This window comes from Condylura cristata, unplaced genomic scaffold (assembly GCF_000260355.1).
Source record: "Condylura cristata isolate star-nosed mole 26May11 unplaced genomic scaffold, ConCri1.0 scaffold00002, whole genome shotgun sequence".
Taxonomy (NCBI): domain Eukaryota; kingdom Metazoa; phylum Chordata; class Mammalia; order Eulipotyphla; family Talpidae; genus Condylura; species Condylura cristata.
The window spans coordinates 40464985-40480578 of NW_004567103.1; the positions used below are offsets into that span (position 1 = coordinate 40464985).

Below are 15594 nucleotides of genomic sequence, written 5' to 3' on the forward strand. Positions count from 1 at the left end.
GCCTTAAAATTTATTTCCTACCATCTCCAAAAAAATACTAATTGTAACTCTACCTTCCCCCACCCACCCAGAATATCCTGATTATGAACTTGATGAAAGATACCAGGAGGGCATCTCTGTAAGACAGGGTGGAGTTATCCGACTTACCATACCAGTCAAAGGAAAACCATTCCCAATGTGTAAGTGGACCAAGGAAGGCCAAGATATCAGCAGGCGTGCCATGATCGCAACATCTGAAACACACACAGAGCTTGTGATCAAAGAAGCAGACAGGGATGATTCTGGCACTTATGACCTGGTTCTCGAAAACAAATGTGGAAAGAAGACTGTTTACATCAAGGTCAAGGTGATAGGAAGTCCTAATACACCAGAAGGGCCTCTTGAATACGATGACATACAGGCACGCTCTGTAAGAGTCAGTTGGAGACCCCCTGCCGATGATGGTGGTGCAGACATCTTAGGCTACATCCTTGAGAGACGAGAAGTTCCTAAGGCCGCCTGGTATACCATTGATTCCAGAGTCCGAGGTACCTCACTGGTGGTAAAAGGCCTCAAAGAAAATGTGGAATACCATTTCCGTGTTTCAGCAGAAAACCAGTTTGGTATAAGCAAACCCCTAAAATCTGAGGAACCCGCCATACCAAAAACACCACTCAGTAAGTATTTCTTCAACAGTGACACGGCAAAATTTCTTTCAGTGCTCTTTTGTTTTGACACAATGCCATTAAGATTATAAGGTTTGTGGCCCTCCCTGGTGGCGCAGCGGGTTAAAGCACAGCACTGAGAATCTAAAGCTGCTTCCGCATGAGTTCGATTCCCGCCTGCCCCGGAGGTGACTACATGGCGTGGCAGACCTCTCCTGACCCGCCCGCTGCTCCCCTCAGCAGTGTACTTCGTCGATCTGCCTGTTCTGTTCCCCACTCTGTCTCTGGTGAAGCCTCTCGCCGCCCCTGAGCCTCTGGCCTGTACCCCAGTTCTGTATGCACAAATAAATAAATCTTTAAAAAAAAAAAAAAGGTTTGTAAATAACACATCTTTGCCATTTATATCTCCAGACCCTCCAGAGCCCCCAAGCAATCCTCCAGAAGTACTCGATGTCACCAAGAGTTCTGTCAGCCTGTCCTGGTCCCGACCCAAAGATGATGGTGGTTCCCGAGTCACAGGCTATTATATTGAACGCAAAGAGACATCAACTGACAAGTGGGTCAGACACAACAAGACCCAGATAACCACCACAATGTACACCGTCACCGGGCTTGTTCCCGACGCAGAATACCAGTTCCGCATCATCGCACAGAATGATGTCGGCCTAAGTGAGACCAGTCCTGCTTCTGAACCAGTCATTTGCAAAGATCCATTTGGTAAGGACAGAATTTCCAAGGTGGTAAAATTGAAGAGGCAAACATCTGTAGTCTTTTTTCCTTTTATCTCAGCAGTAAAGCTGATTCCCTTTTCAATTGTTTTTAAACTATTTTAGATAAACCAAGCCAACCTGGAGAACTAGAGATTCTTTCAATATCCAAAGACAGCATCACCCTACAGTGGGAAAAACCTGAATGTGATGGTGGCAAAGAAATCCTTGGATACTGGGTTGAGTATAGACAGTCTGGAGACAGTGCCTGGAAGAAGAGCAATAAGGAACGCATCAAAGACAGGCAATTCATCATAGGGGGCTTGCTGGAAGCTACTGAATATGAATTCAGGGTTTTTGCTGAAAATGAAACTGGACTTAGCAGACCTCGAAGAACTGCCATGTCTATAAAGACTAAATTAACATGTAAGTGTCTGTTAGTTCTCTGCTTGTGACTTATAAACTAAGTAGCATATTAAGAATAACTCTTCCTCTATGACAAGAAGATCTCCAGAAAGCTTTGTTGGAGGGCAAGTGTTTGGAAAGAAATCACTGCCTTTGCCTATGCACACACACAAAATAGTTGATGTTTTCTATAGGAAGTCATTACCTGCCCAGAACCTTTCTGGGGGCAGTGCACTTTAATAAGCACATTCCTAGAGTAATTTCTCCCTTGACTGCAATAGATTTTTTACATTTCCCAACATGGCTAAAGGGTCAACAAATATACCCTACTTCAGAGAAAGTAAGAAACGGCAAAGGATATTACAGATTGCATAGAGAATTTATATTTCCCTAGAGTCCTATATATTACTAATACCTCCCTATCATAAAGAAAAAAAATCACTCTACATAATAATGTGAGTATGTTCACTGAATCCCTACTTTGCCTATGACCCTAGGTAAATCACTACAAAGAGTTTTTACAAATTAGACGCGTTTGTAAATCACAGAGCAACAGGATAAGTTCATTCCTGACATACAAGGATAGAGGATTATAGATGCAATAAGAGCAATGATGAACTTAATATTAACTTTCATATCCTTCAGCTGGAGAGGCCCCAGGAGTACGCAAAGAAATGCAAGATGTTACCACCAAATTGGGTGAAGCTGCTCAATTCTCATGCCAGATTGTTGGAAGACCTCTCCCTGACATTAAATGGTACCGATTTGGTAAAGAGCTCGTGCAAAGTCGGAAGTACAAAATGTCTTCAGATGGGCGCACACATACTCTGACAATCATGACAGAGGAACAAGAAGATGAAGGTGTATATACCTGCATAGCTACCAATGAAGTTGGAGAAGTAGAGAGCAGTAGTAAGCTTCTATTGCAAGCAACACCTCAGTTCCATCCTGGTTACCCCCTGAAAGAGAAATATTACGGTGCTGTGGGTTCAACACTTCGACTGCATGTCATGTACATCGGTCGTCCAGTACCTGCCATCACTTGGTTCCATGGCCAGAAACCTCTGCAAAACTCAGAAAAAATCACTATTGAAAACACTGAGCACTACACTCACCTCGTCATGAAGAACGTCCAACGTAAAACACATGCTGGGAAATACAAAGTGCAGCTCAGCAATATCCACGGAACAGTTGACACCACCCTTGATGTGGAAATTCAAGGTATTTAATTTTTGCTTTCAGTGCCTTTTATTGTTTAAAGAAAAAAATCTTGGGGGGGGTGGGGTACTTTTAAAAACCACTATCATTGGATTTGCTCCCAACAGATAAACCAGACAAACCCACAGGACCAATTGTGATTGAAGCCTTATTGAAGAACTCTGCAGTGATCAGTTGGAAACCACCAGCAGATGATGGAGGCTCCTGGATCACCAACTATGTTGTGGAGAAATGCGAGGCCAAGGAAGGGGCTGAATGGCAATTGGTGTCTTCAGCCATCTCAGTGACAACCTGTCGAATTGTGAACCTCACAGAAAATGCTGGCTATTATTTCCGGGTCTCCGCTCAGAACACCTTTGGCATTAGTGAACCTCTAGAGGTCTCCTCAGTTGTGATCATTAAGAGTCCATTCGGTGAGTACAATCTCCTGTACAACCTCAACAATCGACATAGGACAAAATGTCATGTCATCATAAAGCTCTTTTTAACAGAAAAAATGTCTGAAGGGAAATAACAAAGATTAAGATAAAGTACACATGCCTTTTACCTCATTTTCAATGAATTTTTGCATATCTAAGAAAAGCAAAAAGTACCCTAGCCTCTTCTTTAAAAAAGGAAGTTTGTGTTTTAATATGTTTCTTAATACAAAATCAACCAATTTCATTTTTCTGGTATAGCTATAGCTATTTTAGTAGAACTTTGAGTTAATAACATTTTATTTTCTTAATAAGTTTCTTATAAAGCTGCTTGTTTCTCCTTCTGGCTCAAATCCTGTTTTGTTTGTTTTAAATAGAAAAGCCAAGTGCTCCTGGCAAACCAACTATTACAGCTCTCACAAAAGATTCTTGTGTTGTGGCCTGGAAGCCACCTGCCAGTGATGGAGGCGCAAAGATTAGAAATTACTGCCTTGAGAAGCGTGAGAAGAAACAGAATAAATGGATTGCTGTAACAACAGAAGAAATTCGAGAAACCGTCTTTTCAGTGCAAAACCTTATTGAAGGTCTTGAATATGAGTTCCGTGTGAAATGTGAAAACCTAGGTGGGGAAAGTGAGTGGAGTGAAATATCAGAACCTGTCACTCCCAAATCCGATGTTCCAATTCAGGCCCCACACTTTAAAGAGGAACTGAGAAATCTAAATGTCAGATATCAGAGCAATGCTACTTTGGTCTGCAAGGTGACTGGTCATCCAAAACCTGTTGTGAAATGGTACCGACAAGGCAAAGAAATCATTGCAGATGGATTAAAGTACAGGATTCAAGAGTTCAAGGGTGGCTACAACCAGCTTATCATTGCAAATGTCACAGATGATGATGCCACAGTTTACCAAGTCAGAGCTACCAACCAAGGAGGATCTGTGTCTGGCACTGCCTCCTTGGAAGTGGAAGGTAAGAACAAATCAGTAAACATCAGTTTGGTGTTAAATAACCTGTTATTGAGGATGGGGGTTGCTCTTAAATAGATCTTGCTAAATTATATTTTCTTCTCTTATTCTGATACAGTTCCAGCTAAAATACACTTGCCTAAAAATCTTGAAGGCATGGGGGCAGTTCATGCTCTTCGAGGTGAAGCAGTCAGCATCAAAATTCCTTTCAGCGGCAAACCAGATCCTGTGATCACCTGGCAGAAAGGACAAGATCTCATTGACAATAATGGCCACTACCAAGTTATTGTCACAAGGACCTTCACATCACTTGTTTTCCCCAGTGGAGTAGAGAGAAAAGATGCTGGTTTCTATGTGGTCTGTGCTAAAAACAGATTTGGAATTGATCAGAAGACAGTTGAACTGGATGTAGCTGATGTTCCTGACCCACCCAGAGGTGTCAAAGTGAGTGATGTCTCACGAGATTCTGTAAACTTAACATGGACTGAGCCAGCTTCTGATGGTGGCAGCAAAATCACCAACTACATTGTTGAAAAATGTGCCACTACAGCAGAAAGATGGCTCCGGGTAGGACAGGCCCGAGAAACCCGCTACACTGTTGTCAACTTATTTGGAAAAACAAGTTACCAGTTCCGTGTAATTGCTGAAAATAAATTTGGTCTGAGCAAGCCGTCTGAGCCTTCAGAACCAACCATAACCAAAGAAGATAAGACCCGAGCCATGAACTACGATGAAGAAGTCGATGAAACCAGGGAGGTTTCCATGACTAAAGCATCTCACTCTTCAACAAAGGAACTCTATGAGAAATATATGATTGCAGAAGATCTTGGACGTGGTCAGTTTGGAATTGTCCACCGTTGTGTGGAAACATCCTCAAAGAAGACATACATGGCCAAATTTGTTAAAGTCAAAGGGACCGATCAAGTTTTGGTAAAGAAGGAAATATCCATTCTAAACATCGCAAGGCACAAAAACATCTTATACCTCCATGAGTCATTCGAAAGCATGGAAGAATTAGTATTGATCTTTGAATTCATATCAGGACTTGACATATTTGAACGCATTAACACAAGTGCTTTTGAACTTAATGAAAGAGAAATTGTAAGTTATGTTCGCCAGGTCTGTGAAGCACTTGAATTCTTGCATAGTCGTAACATTGGAAATTTTGACATTAGACCAGAAAATATCATCTACCAAACAAGAAGGAGCTCCATAATTAAAATTATAGAATTTGGTCAAGCCCGGCAACTAAAACCAGGGGACAACTTTAGACTTCTGTTCACTGCTCCTGAATACTGTGCTCCTGAAGTTCACCAGCATGATGTCGTCAGTACAGCCACAGACATGTGGTCACTTGGAACATTGGTGTACGTGCTGTTAAGTGGTACCAACCCATTCCTGGCTGAAACAAATCAACAGATCATTGAAAATATCATGAATGCTGAATATACTTTTGATGAAGAAGCATTCAAAGACATTAGCCTTGAAGCCATGGATTTTGTTGACCGGCTATTAGTGAAAGACAGAAAATCTCGCATGACAGCATCTGAGGCACTCCAGCACCCCTGGTTGAAGCAGAGGCTAGAAAACATCAGTACTAAAGTTATTAGAACATTAAAACACCGGCGCTACTACCACACCCTAATCAAGAAAGACCTCAATATGGTTGTGTCCGCAGCCAGGATCTCCTGTGGTGGTGCAATTCGATCTCAAAGAGGAGTGAGTGTGGCTAAAGTTAAAGTGGCCTCTATTGAAATTGGCCCCATTTCTGGGCAGATAATGCATGCAGTTGGCGAAGAAGGGGAAAGTGTCAAATACGTGTGCCAAATTGAAAATTATGATCAGTCTACACAAGTAACCTGGTATTTTGGTGTCAGACAACTGGAGAGTGGTGAAAAATATGAAATCACCTATGAAGATGGAGTGGCCACCATGTATGTCAAAGACATCACCAAATTCGATGATGGTACCTACAGGTGTAAAGTAGTCAATGACTATGGTGAAGACAGTTCTTATGCTGAGCTGTTTGTTAAAGGTGTGAGAGAAGTTTATGACTATTATTACCGTAGAACCACAAAGAAAATTAAGCGCAGAACAGATACAATGAGACTCCTGGAAAGGCCACCAGAATTTACCTTGCCTCTCTATAACAAGACAGCCTATGTGGGTGAAAATGTACGTTTTGGAGTAACTATCACAGTCCATCCAGAGCCTCGTGTAACATGGTATAAGTCAGGTCAGAAAATCAAACCAGGTGATGATGAGAAAAAGTATACATTCGAAACTGACAAGGGACTTTACCAACTAACAATCAACAGTGTGACTACAGATGATGATGCTGAATATACTGTTGTGGCAAAGAACAAGTATGGTGAAGACAGCTGTAAAGCAAAGTTGACTGTCAATCCACATCCACCTCCAACAGACACAACCTTAAGACCCATGTTCAAACGACTACTAGCAAATGCAGAATGCCAAGAAGGTCAAAGTATCTGCTTTGAGATCAGAGTGTCTGGCATCCCCCCACCAACATTGAAATGGGAGAAAGATGGTCAGCCTCTGTCTCTCGGTCCTAACATTGAAATTATCCATGAAGGCCTGGATTATTATGCTTTACACATTAGGGATACTTTGCCTGAAGACACAGGATATTATCGGGTCACAGCCACAAACACAGCTGGATCCACCAGCTGCCAGGCTCACCTACAAGTGGAACGCTTGAGGTATGTCAAGCAAGAATACAAGAGTAAGGAAGAGCGAGAACGCCATGTACAAAAACAAATTGACAAGACACTAAGAATGGCTGAAATCCTTTCTGGGACAGAAACTGTGCCCCTGACACAGGTAGCCCAAGAGGCTCTGAGGGAAGCTGCCATCCTCTATAAACCAGCTGTCAGCACCAAGACAGTAAAAGGGGAATTCCGACTTGAGACAGAAGAAAAGAAGGAGGAGAGAAAGCTCCGTATGCCTTATGAGGTACCAGAACCACGCAAGTTCAAACAGACTACCATAGAAGAAGACCAACACATTAAGCAGTATGTGCCTATGTCTGACATGAAATGGTATAAAAAGATACGTGATCAATTTGAAATGCCTGGGAAAATAGACAGAGTTGTACAGAAAAGGCCCAAGCGCATTCGCCTTTCAAGATGGGAACAGTTCTACGTGATGCCTCTTCCACGCATTACAGATCAATATAGACCTAAGTGGCGTATCCCCAAGCTATCACAAGATGATCTTGAAATGGTGAGACCAGCCCGCCGGCGTACACCATCTCCTGATTATGACTTTTACTACAGACCTAGAAGACGGTCTCTTGGAGACATGTCTGATGAAGAATTACTCCTTCCCATTGATGACTACTTGGCAATGAAACGAACAGAGGAAGAGAGACTGCGTCTTGAAGAAGAACTTGAACTGGGTTTTTCAGCTTCACCTCCAAGTCGGAGCCCTCCACGTTTTGAGCTTTCCAGTCTACGTTATTCTTCACCCCAAGCTCGTGTCAAGGTGGAGGAAACAAGAAAAGACTTCCGATATTCAACCTATCACATCCCAAAGAAGGTTGAAACGAGTACTAGTTATGCAGAACTACAGGAACGGCATGCCAGGGCCTCATACAGACAGCCAAAACAACGGCAGAGAATCATGGCTGAGCGAGAGGACGAAGAGCTGCTCCGTCCAGTGACCACCACCCAGCGTCTCTCAGAATACAAAAGTGAGCTTGACCACATGTCGAAGGAAGAAAAGTCTAGAAAGAAATCAAGACGACTGAAAGAAGTGACAGAAATAACAGAAATTGAGGAAGAATATGAAATATCAAAACGTGCTCACAGAGAGGCATCCTCATCTGTGTCCAGACTACTAAGACGACGGCGCTCCCTGTCTCCCACTTATATTGAGGTAATGAGGCCAGTGTCTGAGCTGATACGGTCACGTCCACCACCACCTGAGGAATATGAAGATGACATGGAAAGAAGGTCTCCTACTCCAGAGAGAACTCGTCCACGTTCCCCCAGCCCTGTGTCAAGTGAGAGATCACTCTCAAGATTTGAGAGATCTGCCAGATTTGATATCTTTTCTAGGTATGAGGCCATGAAAGCTGCTCTAAAGACTCAGAAAACATCAGAAAGAAAATATGAGGTTTTGAGTCAGCAGCCCTTCACGCTAGACCATGCCCCTCGAATCACACTGCGAATGCGATCCCACAGGGTACCTACTGGCCAAAATACACGTTTCATCTTAAATGTTCAGTCTAAGCCAACTGCTGAAGTTAAGTGGTATCACAATGGTGTGGAACTCCAAGAGAGCAATAAGATTCGTTACAGCAACACAAGTGGTGTCCTGACCCTGGAAATTTTGGACTGTCATATTGATGACAGCGGAACATACCGTGCTGTGTGCACCAACTACAAAGGTGAAGCTTCTGATTATGCCACCCTGGATGTAACAGGAGGAGATTACACTACCTATGCTTCCCAGCGCAAAGATGAAGAGGTGCCACGTTCTGTTTTCCCTGAGCTGACGAGAACAGAGGTCTATGCAGTTTCATCCTTTAAGAAAACATCAGAAATGGAAGCTGCTTCTTCAGTCAGGGAAGTAAAATCACAGATGATGGAGACAAGGGAAACACTCTCTTCATATGAACACTATACATCTGCAGAAATGAAAAGTACTGCAGCAGAAGAAAAGTCACTGGAGGAAAAATCCACACGCAGAATGATCAAAACTACTTTGGAAGCAAGAATTTTAACAAAGCCAAGGTCCATAACAGTCTATGAAGGCGAGTCTGCAAGGTTTTCTTGTGATACAGATGGTGAGCCAGTACCGACTGTGACCTGGCTGCGTGGAGGACAAGTGATAAGTGCATCTGCCCACCACCAAATTACCACCACAAAGTATAAATCGACCTTTGAGATCTCTTCAGTCCAAGCTTCCGATGAGGGCAACTACAGTGTGGTGGTAGAAAACAGTGAAGGCAGGCAAGAGGCACAGTTTACTCTGACTGTTCAAAAAGCCAGGGTTACTGAAAAGGCTGTGACATCACCACCCAGAGTCAAATCTCCAGAGCCAAAGGTGAAATCCCCAGAAGCAGTTAAGTCTCCAAAACGAGTGAAATCTCCAGAACCAGTGATTTCTCACCCAAAAGTCGTATCACCTACGGAGACAAAACCCACAGCAACAGAGAAAGTTCAGCAGCTGCCAGCCCCTGCCCCGCCCAAGATAACTCAGTCCCTGAAAGCTGAGGCTTCAAAAGATATTGCAAAGCTGACCTGTGCTGTTGAAAGTAGTGTGTTGAGTGCAAAAGAAGTCTCCTGGTATAAAGATGGCAAAAAACTAAAGGAAAATGGGCACTTCCAGTTTCATTACTCAGCAGATGGTACCTATGAACTCAAAATCCATAACCTCACAGAATCTGATAGTGGAGAATATGTTTGTGAGATTTCTGGAGAAGGTGGAACTTCTAAAACTAGCTTTCAGTTTATGGGACAAACCTTTAAAAGTATCCATGAGCAGGTGTCAAGTATTTCAGAAGCCAAGAAATCTGCTCAAAAAACTGCTGAATTGACAGCAACTAAGAAGGAAACTCAGAAAATTATAGAGTCGACAGAAATCAAGAAATCGGAACAGGAAACTGCTGAGTCAGCAGAAGTCAAGAAAATGGAAACAAAACCTCCTGAACCGATTTCCTCAAAACCAGTGATTGTTTCTGGACTGCAAGATACAACTGTTTCTTCAGAAGAGATTGCTAAACTTACAGTTAAAGCTACTGGAGAACCCCAGCCAACTGTCATGTGGACAAAAGATGGAAAGGTAATCAGCTCTTAAATGTCCTTTAATTTAATCTTCTAAAAATCTAACATCTTCCCTCATTGCCACCTCCCAAAGAAAGTTTAAGGTTAAACCACTTTTTAAAACATAAATTACTTTCATTCTACAGGCTATTACACAAGGAGGTAAATATAAACTCTCTGAACACAAAGAAGAATTCCTCTTGGAAATTCATAAGACTGATACTTCAGACAGTGGACTATATACATGTACAATAACAAATTCAGCTGGATCTGTGTCCTCTAACTGCAGGTTAACAATAAAAGGTAGGTTGGTATTTTTTCTTTTTTCTTTTTTTTAATTTCATCATTCTTCATTTTTCCATTTTTCTATCTCGGTTGTAATCCCCGTGGGCTTCCCACCACCAATTCACCCATGTACCATCACCATAGTCCTGTGCACCTTTCCCACTCCCCTTTTTATCCCATTCCCCTTTCTACCCCCATAAAATGTCTCTGGTATATTGTTGTTCATTGTTTTTCTTTTTTTTTAATTGCTCCCTCCCCCCCCAATCTGTTATGCTCCTGCTATAAGTAAAACCACCCAGTGTTTTTCTTGTTCTTTCTGGCTTATTTCACTAAGCATTATCTCCCTTCCAGGTCTATCTGTGTTGCTACAAAAGGCATAAACTTACTTTTTTGATTGCTGAGTAATATTCTATTGTGTATATGGACCATTTTTTTTAATCCAGTTATCTACTTTTGGGCATTTGGGTTGATTCCATGTCTTTCCTATGGCATTTGTTCTTAATAACAGAAGAGAATATTCCTAAACACTCTTTATACACACACAAGCACACAGGCACACACACTTATTAAAATTGCTTGCTGACCCCAAAATACCATTTGTACAAAAATGCAAAAATATACATCTTCTAAGTCAGAAAATATTTTTATATAATATTAAAATCACTTCAGTGCCTAGTTATGTTGTATGTATGGTGTTGTACAAGAATTCATAGAGCCAGCCACTTCTCCCAGTGATGTTTCAGGTCAGGTATATATAGAAAATGATACTTCTTCACAGAACCTTCATTTTTGCTAATTTTCAAAAAAGTAGTGCAAAGTTAATGAAAGTGCTATATCAGTTTGCCCAAGTATAGTTAGTTTGCTTTCATCTCAGTCTTTGCAATACTTAAGTCATAAGAATCATCTTCAATTTAGTTTAAAGAATCATTACATTACATTTCAGTTTAATCTTAAACTTTCTTTTCCAAGCTTGGGACTAAGAACTAGGTATTACTCAAACTGCACACTTACCATTTGTGTAAAAATGCAAAAATATGTATTTTCTAAGTCTGTCCATATTTTTATATATGTATTAAAGGCACTTAGTGCCTAGTTATGTGGTATGTATGGTGTTTTTTTTTTAAAGATTTATTTATTTATTCGTACAGAACTGGGGTACAGGCCAGAGTTGCGGAGGGTGAGAGGATTCACCAGAGACAGAGTGGGGAGCAGAACAGGCAGATGGACGAAGTACACTGCTGAGGGGAGCAGCGGGCGGGTCAGGAGAGGTCTGCCGCGCCATGTAGTCGCCTCTGGGGCAGGCGGGGATTGAACTCATGCGGAGGTGGCTTCAGTTTCTCAGTGCAGTGCTTTAACCCGCTGCGCCACCAGGGAAGGCCCCAGTATGTATGGTGTTTTACTAGAGTCTAAAGAGCCAGCCACTACTCTGTATATTTTTCATTTGCATAATCTATGTAAGAGTAAAGGGTTGGGCATTTTTCCAATTCAGTTTGTCTTACAGAGGTTTCCTTTTTAACAGTAAAAGCCACTGAGACACAGAAAGTAGCTACACAAAAGACTTCTGAAATTACATCACAGAAGCAGGCAATTGTCCAAGAGGACATTTCCCAAAAAGCCTTAATTTCTGAAGAGATCAAGACATCGGAGATGAAATCTCAAGAAAAGTTAGCCCTCAAGGAGGAAACTTCACATGTTCTCATTTCTGAAAAAGTCAAGAAATCAGAAGCAGCCTCCGTGGAAAAATCCATTATCCACGAGGAAATCACTAAAGCTGCCCAGGTATCAGAAGAAATCAGAACTCAAGGTGAGATTAAAGCATTTTCTACTCAGATGAACATAACTGATGGTCAAAAAGTGACTTTAAAAGCCAACATTGCTGGTGCCACTGAGGTAAAGTGGGTACTGAATGGAGTAGAGCTGACTAACTCCGAAGAGTACAGATATGGGGTCTCAGGCAGTGATCAAACCCTAACCATCAAGCAGGCAAGTCATAAAGATGAAGGAATTGTCACCTGCATTGGCAAAACCAGTCAAGGAATCATCAAGTGTCAGTATGATTTGACTCTGAGCAAAGCACTCTCAGATGCTCCAGCCTTCATCTCTCAGCCCAGATCTCAAAATGTTAATGAAGGACAAAACGTTCTTTTTTCTTGTGAAATCAGTGGTGAGCCATCCCCTGAAATTGAATGGTTTAAAAACAACCTGCCGGTAAGTAAAATATGAATACATTATTAAAGATTTTAAGTGCCATATCTACTCCTAAAGAGCTCAAAGACACACTTCTTTGTCCCCCCCCCACCCATTTCAGATTTCTATTTCTTCAAATATCAGTGTAAGTCGCACCAGGAATGTATATGCTCTTGAAATTCGAAGTGCATCTGTTAGCGACAGTGGGAAATACACAATCAAGGCCAAAAACTTCCATGGCCAATGTTCAGCAACCGCTTCATTAACGGTTCTTCGTGAGTATAAATTTGCTATTTCCCTGTCTTGCTTAAAGCCTTTATACGATGGCCTTAGATGTTTGTTTGGGTAATCTGCCTTTGTCTTCAAGCACAGCAAGCAATCAGAAGCTTCATTAATTCCATTTATAAGAGGTACCGTCCTCCTGTGTGACTTCATCCTCACAGTCTAGGTTACTTTACAGATAAATAGGATCATGGCTAAGTGAGCTTTCAAAGCAAAGCTACCAACTTCCTATAACCATTTTTTCAGATGAGCAGTATATAAATTATTTTCTATATGACTAATCATTTTTCTCCTAGTGATTTCAGAACTTGCATGTAATGTCATGATAGAACTATAAGAAGTCACTTCCTGGAGCTAGCTCTTGACAAGTGTATGTATACGTATATTTTTGCTTTTTCTTCCACAGCAAATGGGGCTGTGCTTCTGTGTGTGTGTTTTCCAGTGTCAAGTGTTACCAATTAACCATATGCCATTGATATTCACTGTGCATCTACTATCCTCCACAGCTCTAGTTGAAGAACCTTCCAGAGAGGTAGTATTGAGGACAAGTGGTGACTCAAGCTTGCAAGAAAGCTTCTCATCTCAGTCAGTCCAAATGTCTGCCTCTCAGCAGGAGGCTTCCTTCAGCAGTTTCAGCACCAGCAGCGCTAGCAGCATGACTGAAATGAAATTTGCAAGCATTTCTGCCCAAAGCATGTCTGCCCAAAGCATGTCCTCTATGCAAGAGTCCTTTGTAGAAATGAGTTCCAGCAGTTTTATGGGAAAATCTAGTATGACACAACTGGAAAGCTCAACTAGTAAAATGCTTAAAGCAGGCATAAGAGGTAAGAAATTAAATTACCGGTAGAGATAGAAAAGCCCATTAATATGGTATAGTTTTTAGTGTACACAATTCAGTAGAAAGCAAGTCATGAAGTTTTCAGTGACCCTAAAACATTTTTATTCCTGTTACTCCATAAAGGAACTCCACCTAAAATTGAAGCTCTTCCCCCTGACATCAGCATTGATGAAGGCAAAGTGCTAACTGTAGCCTGTGCTTTCACGGGTGAGCCTACCCCAGAAATAACATGGTCCTGTGGTGGAAGAAAAATTCAAAATCAAGAACAAGGGAGATTCCATATTGAAAACACAGACGACCTGACAACGCTGATCATCATGGACGTGCAGAAAAAAGATGGTGGACTTTATACCCTAATCTTAGAGAACGAATTTGGATCTGACTCTGCCACTGTGAATATCACTATCCGATCCAATTAAGAGGGCCTGTGCTCTCATACTCACATTTATTCTTAACCTTTCACAAATGATTCACATGGACTAATCTTTCTGATCTGTAAATATTTTTTAAAGTAGTTTTGTATCAACCTATATGAGTCGAAGTTCAAAAAAAGCATTTCCTCCTTTTCAGAATCATTCACCTAAAGATATTTTGCATTTTCTAATGACATGTACATACTGTACATAGCCGAATTAACGGTTATAAAGTTTTGTACCATTATTTCATGACATTTTACAATGTAACTTTTGAAACTGTTGGTAGGAGAAAGTTTCTTATGGAACGAATACCCTGCTCAACTCTCAACCAATCTTTGTGCCTCAACTTAACGTTGATGTCTAAGTATGCCTCAGTGGGTCGAGAAATTCCCCACTGAAGATGTCCTAGCCACCTGAAAGACAACAATGAGCGCATCACCTGGTGTGTGCGCCATACCTATTGAATCAGAAATGTAAGGCATTGGTGATGTTTGCATTTACCCTCCTGTAAGCAACACTTTAACGTCTTACATTTTCTCTGATGATGTCACACCAAAATTATCATGACTTAAATATTACCAGAGCAAAGTGTAACGGCCAACACTTTGTTCGCTCATTTTACACTGCCTCGACCATAGAGAGTACCTGGATAGCTTGGAAAAGTAACATCGCCTGGCCATCCCCTCATTTAACCAAGTTATTCAAGTATTCCTATGTCGGAGCAGTGCCAACTCTTGGAGGTCCCGGGGTGCAGCCAATGCCTTCGTGTGGTAGCTGAAAATTACAACTGAAAAATTGGGGCAAGTAAGCAAATGAGCCACAGCAAAAACAAAAAAAGAACCACCATGAGAATAACAAAGCTGTTGTTAAAATTACAACAATACTATTACTAACTGCCCAAGTTGTCGATTTGATGTAGTTCTTTCATGCAGAAAAAATTCAATTGTTTGTTATAGTTGTTTGACCTCCCAGAGGTAGTTGAAAAACTAAATAAAGCAAGCTATCTGCACCTCAAAATGTGTGGTTTGTTGTTTTCTCTGATATTCTGGAGTGTGGGAGACATGCCTTTTATCAGGAATGATCATAGATAAGATAAAGCAGCTCTAGCTCAAAATAGCCCATGTTCATTAGTGCTTTAAAGTAATATCTAAATTACAGATGAAGTAATTACAGATAAAGTATGAGTCTAATGAATAAATTTATTCCCCCACGTTTCTAAAACTCTCCTCTAAATAACAGACAATAACTTCTAACTTATCCAGAAAATATTTTTATGGAAGCTGACACAACGAAATCCATCAAACATACTGACCATGTACAATTCACAATATTTTGTTCTAGCCACCACAAAGAACAGCACAAAGACGTGTCAGCTGGCATAGACCATGTCCTGTGAGTGTGGAGCAGAGAAAATGACCCATTTGGACAGCTGAATCC

The 15594-nt window shown here is 41.3% G+C and overlaps 1 protein-coding gene across 1 annotated transcript in view; it reads left to right on the forward strand.

Annotated features, from left to right (window-relative positions):
- TTN (titin) overlaps positions 1 to 15161 on the forward strand; it is a 274545-nt gene extending 259384 nt beyond the window's left edge. The window contains exons 300-312 of the mRNA XM_012726861.1: positions 72 to 656; positions 1056 to 1361; positions 1478 to 1777; positions 2402 to 2977; positions 3082 to 3387; positions 3768 to 4361; positions 4476 to 9878; positions 9957 to 10168; positions 10296 to 10452; positions 11954 to 12642; positions 12743 to 12896; positions 13410 to 13727; positions 13865 to 15161. Of these exons, the coding sequence (XP_012582315.1) occupies positions 72 to 656; positions 1056 to 1361; positions 1478 to 1777; positions 2402 to 2977; positions 3082 to 3387; positions 3768 to 4361; positions 4476 to 9878; positions 9957 to 10168; positions 10296 to 10452; positions 11954 to 12642; positions 12743 to 12896; positions 13410 to 13727; positions 13865 to 14160 (9896 nt within the window). The 3' untranslated portion in view covers positions 14161 to 15161. The remainder of the gene's footprint in view (positions 1 to 71; positions 657 to 1055; positions 1362 to 1477; positions 1778 to 2401; positions 2978 to 3081; positions 3388 to 3767; positions 4362 to 4475; positions 9879 to 9956; positions 10169 to 10295; positions 10453 to 11953; positions 12643 to 12742; positions 12897 to 13409; positions 13728 to 13864) is intronic.
- The last annotated feature ends 433 nt before the right edge of the window (positions 15162 to 15594 follow it).